The sequence below is a fragment of the Protomyctophum bolini genome (genome assembly GCF_963924005.1).
Source record: "Protomyctophum bolini genome assembly, chromosome: 1".
NCBI lineage: Eukaryota > Metazoa > Chordata > Actinopteri > Myctophiformes > Myctophidae > Protomyctophum > Protomyctophum bolini.
Window position 1 is genome coordinate 53920507 of NC_137862.1, and position 8850 is coordinate 53929356.

Genomic DNA, 8850 nt, shown 5'->3' on the forward strand with positions numbered 1-8850 from the left:
TAGTACATTTATTTTAGTTGTGGCAGCAATAACATCAATAACAAATAATACAATATAATAGGTTAATATATGGACGTTTTTTTAACCACATTTTTTTAAATGATAAATGACAAATTTTAATAAATGAAATGGACAGTTAAATTAGTGAAATTAATACAAACACAATTAAATACGTTTAAAACGTTGTTGCGAACAGCCATGCATAAATAAATAACAAAATATACTCGAGGAATCGGATAGCACAAGACAATAACGTTTCAGAAAGGTATTTATTAGCATTATAAAGTGATTGTATTGGACTTAATTACATTTTGGCTGAATTGCACAGCATGACAGCACGATAAGCTGCGTTATTAAATGGACAGTTTTTAAGTCATGCAAGATGTAGAACGGCTCCCGACCGCTAGATGGCAACACTTCTAGAGCAATGGAACTGTTTTAGAGGAAGTATACCAAGCTCCAGTAACACGCCGGACGGAAGAAGGAAGCTGCTTGCACAGCATTTTGTTTTGTGTCTGGTTGGTTAGTTCAGCAACTGGCGACAGACTTTACCGTTTTTAAGTTACAGCGGGTTATTCTTGTCATTTGTTCTTATTTTAACGGCAAGCTTGTTGAGAAACTATTAAAGCAGTTGACTCACATCACTATACAAGATGGACGGCACTGACGGCAGGACTGGAAGTGAAGATTTATTCGACAGCATCATCATGGCAGATAACAGGTGAACCTTCTAGCTGCCTAGCTCCGTTTGAAACATTTATCTACGCTTCGGAGCTAAAGCGAAGCAGCGTAGATGTAGAGGTTCCAAACGAAGCTTATAGCTGCCTAATGTAATGAGAGACACCTCTGTCTCTGTATTGAGTTTGTGCTTGAAATGTACTGTAATTCTACAAACTGTTAATACATATTTAAATCAATCAAAAAACCTGTGCCAACCACTATGCCACACATAGCCTTAGAATGGCTCATATTCATCGCTCAACGCACGTTAACCTCGGCGGAATTCTACTTAGTAATCTAGTAAGATAGTGGTGACACGCTTCGATCTCGCCGCAAAGCGGGTGCCTATGGGCTATAGTTCCAAACATTGCTCCTATAGCTGGAACTATTCCATTGATATAGAATGAGCACTTCCGCATTCCATTGTTGCAATGCGAGTCAACGGGAGTGTCATTACTCTTACTAGATTACTCTGGTCTGTACTCGTCTGTACACGACCAATAATGGATTGCTGTTATTTTTGGATTAGCTGCTTTAGCCCCTTGTGGGACCCTTGTTTACCTAGTTAAATGAGGGGCCAGAAAGGCCGGGGCTATAGGGGTCAGCTCAGCCTTAGTGGTCTTAGCTAGTTTTAATAATAATATCCATTTGAAAGTTGTCAATTCATCACAAATGTGATGCACATGTATTATGTATGTATGAGTACATTTGGGCAACGCTGATATGGTTCCGGCCTCGCATTCGGTACAGAGTGATGTAGAGGGTGCGCTGTGACTGGCCAGTCGCTGTGATTGACAGCCTACACCTAAACCTAACCCTAACCTCAGTAAAAACTATACCTAAACCTAACCCTAACCTTAACCTCAGTAAAACTATACCTAAACTTAACCTCAGTAAAGCATACCTAAACCTCAGTAAAACTAACGCAGGGCTGGGGGGCGTTTCCAAGAACCCGAAAGCGAGGCAGATACCTTATTAGCTTGGGCAACACATGACAGCAGTGACAACATGTGTGGGGAGGAATAAATTGCCATATCTACTAAATTGGGGAGAAAAAGTTTATTAGGGTAAAATAAAATGTGTACTTTGTGGTTCCAGGTGTTATGTGGAGGGGTACCATGAGGGTTTCGAGAAGGGGATCCGTCAGTGGACACTGGAGGGCCGGCGTCATGGAGCCCGACATGGAGCCAAAGTATCTACTGAGGTCAGTTTATGGGTTCCTAAACTACACCGGCAGTAGTTGGAGGTTCTCCCTATGCCTCCATTGAGACATTTAGGGTAGCCTTGTTTCAGCACGTAGTACTGCCTGAAGCTCATAATAAGCACAACATCTCCCAAGGCTAAATGGTGCGTTCACACGGGTAGCTTTTGCAGAAGCGGCTACGAAGCAAATCCGACGCTTGGAAGTGTCGGATTTGCTTCATAGCTTCACGTCGCTGGCTTCCATTGACAATGAATGGTAGACTGCATCGTTACGTCTGCCAGTGTGAACGCAGCATTGTGCTGTGCTCACACAGGCAGATGCAAAGATACCGAAACAAATACCAAATGTGCAAAGAAGCCAATGGAAGCCATCAACATGAAGATACAAAGATGCATCCGACGTTTGTAGCTGCTGCAAAAGCTACAAATCGAAGCTGAGCTGGGTTAAACTTCCAGATGCAAAACTGTAGCTGTAATGACACTCGTCACTACTGACGCACACAATTCCGATGATGTCATGACCAACATATTATGTGAGCAACATATTTTACAAAGTGACAATGCGACAAATTTCGCTGTGATCTTTGCATCTTGTGCATTTGCCCGTGTGAACGCAGCATAAGTGAATATGGTAATTCATGGGATAGTGCCATTTATGTCCTTGACTTATTTACATAGCTTTACCTAAAAGCTCTTGGTCTGGGACAGGAGGTTGAGTTAGTGACGTCTCCACATGTGGCCTCTTTCAGCTTTCTTTCTACTACGGCTTTGCAGTCACCTGGAAATGTCTCCTTCAAGACAACACGGATCCCAAGTCCAGGTGTGTCCATAGTTTCCATATTTGTATTCATTGTTTAAATCTTGATTATGCCATGAAAATCAAAAAACCCTATCTCAAAATCATAGAATATTTTACCACTAAAAACCACTAAAAAAAACCGATATTTTAATTGAGAAATGTCGACCATCTGAAAAGTGTATTAACACATTCCCTGCGGTCCACACTATTCCAGACGTTCTTCCCCATTGTCTCTCCCTGTGGAACATGCTATTCCCGACTTCTGTCTATATGATTTATTCGCCTTTTGTTTGATAGCTTTTAAGATATACATGGTTTCCGTCAGACACCCCGGTGACGTCTAGCCACAATTTGCAACTCTTTTTTTTTTATAATGGGATGAATCTAGAGTTGTAATACCCTCCATTGACTCCCCACTCATCCAATTTGCGGTTGCGATCTGCTTGTATTAAACGACGTTAAATTCACCAACATTGCAGCTGTAGGCCAAGCTTGAATTATCCTCTTTCAATCTGCCGAGCTTTTCTTATGGTCAGAGAAATGCGTACGAAAGCTCTGGACTCTCTGATTGGGCTGACGGAGAAGTGTTTTTATCTTGTCTTATTGGTCAGGAAGCGTGCGAAGGCTATGGACTCTCTGATCGGGCTGATGGAGAAGTGTTTTTATCTTGTCTTATTGGTCAGGACTCAGGAAGCGTGCGAAGGCTATGGACTCTCTGATTGGGCTGAGGGAGAAGTGTTTTTATCTTGTCTTATTGGTCAGGAAGCGTGCGGAGGCTATGGACTCTCTGATTGGGCTGACGGAGAAGTGTTTTTATCTTTGTCTTATTGTTCAGGAAGCGTGCGAAGGCTATGGACTCTCTGATCGGGCTGATGGAGAAGTGTTTTTATCTTGTCTTATTGGTCAGGACTCAGGAAGCGTGCGAAGGCTATGGACTCTCTGATTGGTCTGATGGAGAAGTGTTTTTATCTTTGTCTTATTGGTCAGGAAGCGTGCAAAGGCTATGGACTCTCTGATCGGGCTGATGGAGAAGTGTTTTTATCTTTGTCTTATTGGTCAGGAAGCGTGCGAAGGCTATGGACTCTCTGATCGGGCTGATGGAGAAGTGTTTTTATCTTTGTCTTATTGGTCAGGAAGCGTGCAAAGGCTATGGACTCTCTGATCGGGCTGATGGAGAAGTGTTTTTATCTTTGTCTTATTGGTCAGGAAGCGTGCGAAGGCTATGGACTCTCTGATCGGGCTGATGGATAAGTTTCCTCACGACAATGCCCAGGCCGAGGACTTGTTGGAGAACGTGGGGAAGGTCCGCGCCAAGTTCAGACAGGTGAAAATCACAGCCTTGATTTTGTTTTTGTTTTTTTTGTTTTTTACCACACATGACTGCATTTAGTGTTGCACAATTAATCGAAAAAAGATTGCAATCTAGATTCGGACACCTATGAGATCTTATTACTACATTTGTAGTCGTGCAGCACTACTTGGCTGTCCCAATTCATTTCAGTTACTGTTCTGTTTTTGCTCCAAGAGCGACTGAGAGGTTTAAGTCAAGCACTTTAGCCACAGTAAAGTAGTTGGCTCCAGGAGCCACATTTTGAATGTAGTAATCATCCACAGACTAAAATACAATAAATATTTTCATGGACAAAATAAGAATCGTGATATTAATAAGAACCGTCTCTGCCTTATGTTAGGACCGGGGCCTTTCTCTTCACAGATGAGTAAGCCTGGGGGCCGAGGCTATAGGAAAGAAACACCACATAATGTATTCCTATATGCGACCACTGCGCGCGGCGCTCGTTCTACACCAGAGCGTGTATAGCTTTTTCAAACGGATTGTCGCGTATGGATCTGGATTCTATAGCACATCCACGACGTGTCATTTGAGGGCACCCATGCACTCTGAATCCTCACAGTCAAAGTGATGATCGATCACACCATTTGGCAACCTTTTTTAACATACATTGAGAGGATGAACGCGGCTGACATCAACAATCCTTGACTTGTTACACTGACCCTACTGTAATTTTTTTTTTATTTTTTTATTATTATTATTTTATATATTTTATTTTATTTTTTATTATTTCTTTGCATACTTCTATTATTCTATTATGTCTATGTATATTTGTATGTGCCTTTTATTTCATATGGTGCAAGATTCTGGGGGGGAAAAAAGGGGGAAAAAATGTTCGAAAAGTTTTATGTAATATTTTCATGTGTGAAAAAGTAATAAAAAAACTTTGATCAAAAAAAAAAAGTGATCGATCGATGTTCCAGTTTGGTCAACAATAGAACTAAGATTGTATTATCTTTTTTTTTTATTAATGTTCGATTATTACAATCTTAGTGTTTTGTCAATTATTTGGGGGCCCACTTCAAATAACCTCATGGCTCACCAGTCACCGACCAGTGGGCACAGGTTTGAGTACCGCTGATCTAGAGCAACGAGAACAATTTAATTGCTCAGACGGTCGGTGCACCTTGATTTAACCTTTAAAGGAGAATTCCATACTAAAAGGCTTTCTTACCTTTCTTTGTAGTTGTTACGTCCCCATCAAAGAGGTCCAGGTGTTATTTTGTGCAAAAGCTCCTTATTGGCTATTTCCCCTACCATAAACCCTAAATGAATTGCATTGAATTGAATGGGAATTGAATGGGGCTATGGGGTGTTGTGCTAATTCGCTTATTTCCATCGCTCAAAATTATAATTTCTTTGTATATATCCTCTCTTCATAATGTAAATAATATCCCAAGCGGCACACTTTACTACTTATTTCGATGGAAATAAGCGAACTAGCATAACACCCCATAGCCCCATTCAATTCCCATTCAATGCAATGCAATTCATTGAGGGCTTATGGTAGGGAAAATAGCCAATAAGGAGTTTTTGCACAAAAAAACACCTGGACCTCTTTAGTGGGGACGTAACAACTACAAAGAAAGGTAAGAAAGCATTCTAGCATGGAATTCTCCTTTAAGCTTAAGTTTAGTATAGCTAGTTTTAATTTCCCATGTGTCGCCCAGGTGTGCTCCATGCTGAACGTGCCGACGGGCCCAGGTGTGCTCCATGCTGAACGTGCCTACGGACTTCAACGACTGCGTGAAAGATGCCGGCGACACGTCTTTCTGAGACGCCTCCAGTGTGGTAGAAGAAAGGAAAAAAATGGCCGACTCGGAAGTGCCAGATGCCTCCGAGTCCTCGCCACGGGCCGGCGTGAAGCTCTGCCGTCTTGTGTCACCCAGAGGTGGCCTGAAGTTGTTCTGCAGTTGAGTGATTTGATGGCTTTGGGGTGTGTGTGTATATAGAGCTGGGTAATGTGGATAAAAAAAAGATCTTAATACCTCTTGTCGATATTGTGACGATAAATGTCAGATCTTCAAGCTCTAGTCTAAACGCATCGTGATGCAATGCTTTGTTACCTTTTTTAAGATCCAGCTATTATCTTTGAACGTGTTGTTAAAAGTATAAAATAGAGTGCGTGAGATTTCCCCTTATCCGGATATGGATATAATATTGGCGTATAACCCAGCCCCAGTGTGTAATTGGTCTGTCGGGGGTATCTACTCTCCAGAATATAGGTCCTTATACACAATGGTGGCATTACAATTCAATATGAAAATCACCGGCGAAAACTATTCATATCGTCTGTTGGGTGGAAACCTGTACATGTCCACTTACTTCTCAGGATTCAAATTCTAGAACGGTAAACTTGGATGGAAGAACTGATAAAGTCTTGTTTTGGACTCGTCGTGCGGTTTAACCCATTTAGACCTGAGGACGATTCTACAAGATTCTACAGTTTTCAAGAAAATCCCATGTTTCTGTGTCAGTGGCTCTCGCACTATTGTCAAGGACTATGTCAAGGACCCCCCGAGACTATTTGTAATTGGCCGCCGACCCGATCTGAAAAAATGTTGTTCCAGGGACCCCCCCCCCCCCCACCCAGAAGCAAACATTTGCTCTGAAAGAATGTATATTCAAAGATTTGTGCCACATTTTTACGATTTTTCAAAAATAGCAGCTCTACAAGCTCGTAGCGCGGCACTCGGTGCTGCGCTACGAGCGGGGACCTCTAATGTAAAGATTATACAGTGGAAGTTGTTTCTACTGTGACTGCTACTCATTGAGACTTGAGTTTCATAAGGCCCTTATGAAGATCAGTGTCGGAGGTCGGAATTACATCCATGTGACGTGAAAGTGTTGTTGTGCAGAGATGGAAATGCATTGAGTACATTTATTTTGAAATAATATAATAATAAATACAAATTATCCAAGTTGAAGCTGGCTGGCGAGATAAGATTAATTCACCGAGCTTGCGTGCTTGCTTTTAAGGTACATCGTAGCCTGTTTCGAGAGAAGCGCTTACTGAGAGAAACACCCGTAACGTAAGGCACCGTTTGTAGCAGACCGCACGTAAACACTGCATGTAAGCGCCCTGCGCGGGTTCTCTTTGGGGAAACCCTGCCCTTGTGACGTGTGTGTGTGTGTGTGTAACACACACCTTGCCTGAGTGTCAATATCAGGAGTGGGTACGTTTTGTCAATGAACAGTGACATAGGCCTCCAATCACTATTCAATAGGTTTTTTTGTTTACAGAATCAAATGTTTTCTGGTCCATGAATCAACCAGGATCCTGGATGGCTTGATTCTAGGCTTAAAAGGGCCACTGCATGCTATTCCGTAGGTGGTACGCACTTTAAAACCCATTACGTGCCAACCAAGCGATATATATATTTTTGTGCCTCCGTTAGCTTCCGCCGCTAGCATCCATAGGCCTCCCATTGTAGAAATAAAGCCTACATGATAATCTGCGGTGCACTGGGTCATTAGTGGTATTTATGCTCAGAATGGCATTAAAAGCCATAGAGAGCCTATATATTAAAACATGAATCGGAGCCACGCTAATCGTGATGCCGCTCCGGGGCGATATATACTATGTGTCTACCCGCTGGTGTTTCAAAGGGGAATGGCCATGTAAGGCCGGATCCTTGTGGATTTTGGCGGAGGAAATAAATGCGTCTTTGTTTCGGTTTAACGAAAGATAAGTTGGGAGTGTTGCTTCTTGGGAGATGTATTTCTTTTGGAGAAGGTCGACCAAGATGGTGATAATTTGGCATCCCGTTTTGGGAGGTATATGGGGTCCTCTAATTTCGTGTAGTATTGGGGCATGTTTAATTGTCTTTCTGCTTCCGATATGTATCGGGATCTATCCATGATTTGATGACCGTAACCGCGCCTTTATCCACTGGTTTAATGATGATCTGCTGGTCCTTCGGATGGAGGCAAATGGCACGCACTTCTTGTTGGGACAGGTTGATGGGAAGGGTCTGGGACCAACGTTTTTTTTTTTTTCATATATATAGGTGTCTTTGTTTAATAATGCATTTCATTTATTTGGGTACCAGGTCCCTAGTGGGTTCCCATGTGGTCTATAAAGGGGGTTTTATATTTTTGGGGTCACTCACTTGGTCCGTATAATGTGCCGCTAGTTTAAGTCTCCTGTGGTAGGAACTCGTTTCCTCCAAGTTATCGGGACATTTCTTTTGCTTAAGAGGTCTAGGCTAGTAGGGACAAAGGACCTCCATTTGTGCGCTTGTCGGAGTAAAGTGTTTGGAAAGGTTCATGATGTTTCCTTCATGGCTAATTAGGGGAGCCTATACTTATGTATCGCTTGTATATGACCTGCCTGAGGAGATGAGGCTCCCACTGCCTTATTGATGATCTGTAACCATTTAAAACGCATCCTCCCACCAAACGGAACTGATTATTTTCCAGAAGGAATCACAAGAAAACCCCAGCTACTGATGATATTATTGACCATGATGATTGATTATTGGGAATTGTTTTGTGAGCAGAGAATATAACAACTGTTGAAATGGAAAGAAAGCGCTTTGTTCATACTTACTACTTACACTGACTGATAAAAAATAAAGTTGAGTTGATGTTCTAGCTGCCTTCCTTCTGTCTTCAATGTAATAGCCTGCCCCCGTTATTCCAGAGTTGAATAAAGTGCCCATGTGCATCTATAGCAGTAATTCTAATGTTTCTGTAAATGAATTTAGATATAATGTACATGAAAAGCTGCCAACACATCAGTATAGGTCCACATAGGAAGGTAGTAGAAATTGTC

General features: G+C 42.0%; 1 protein-coding gene across 2 annotated transcripts; it reads left to right on the forward strand.

The window, feature by feature from the left end:
- The first annotated feature begins 495 nt into the window (after positions 1-495).
- lto1 (LTO1 maturation factor of ABCE1) lies at positions 496-8640 on the forward strand. 2 transcript variants are annotated; one of them, XM_080768008.1, is made up of 5 exons: positions 496-721; positions 1819-1924; positions 2673-2743; positions 3899-4046; positions 5778-8640. In XM_080768008.1, exons 1-5 carry the CDS (start codon positions 654-656, stop codon positions 5847-5849), a joined length of 465 nt encoding a protein of 154 aa, XP_080624134.1. In that variant the 5' UTR covers positions 496-653; the 3' UTR covers positions 5850-8640. The 2 variants fall into 2 exon arrangements, with proteins under 2 accessions (XP_080624134.1, XP_080624135.1); XM_080768009.1 differs by having other exon boundaries at positions 3929-4046.
- The last annotated feature ends 210 nt before the right edge of the window (positions 8641-8850 follow it).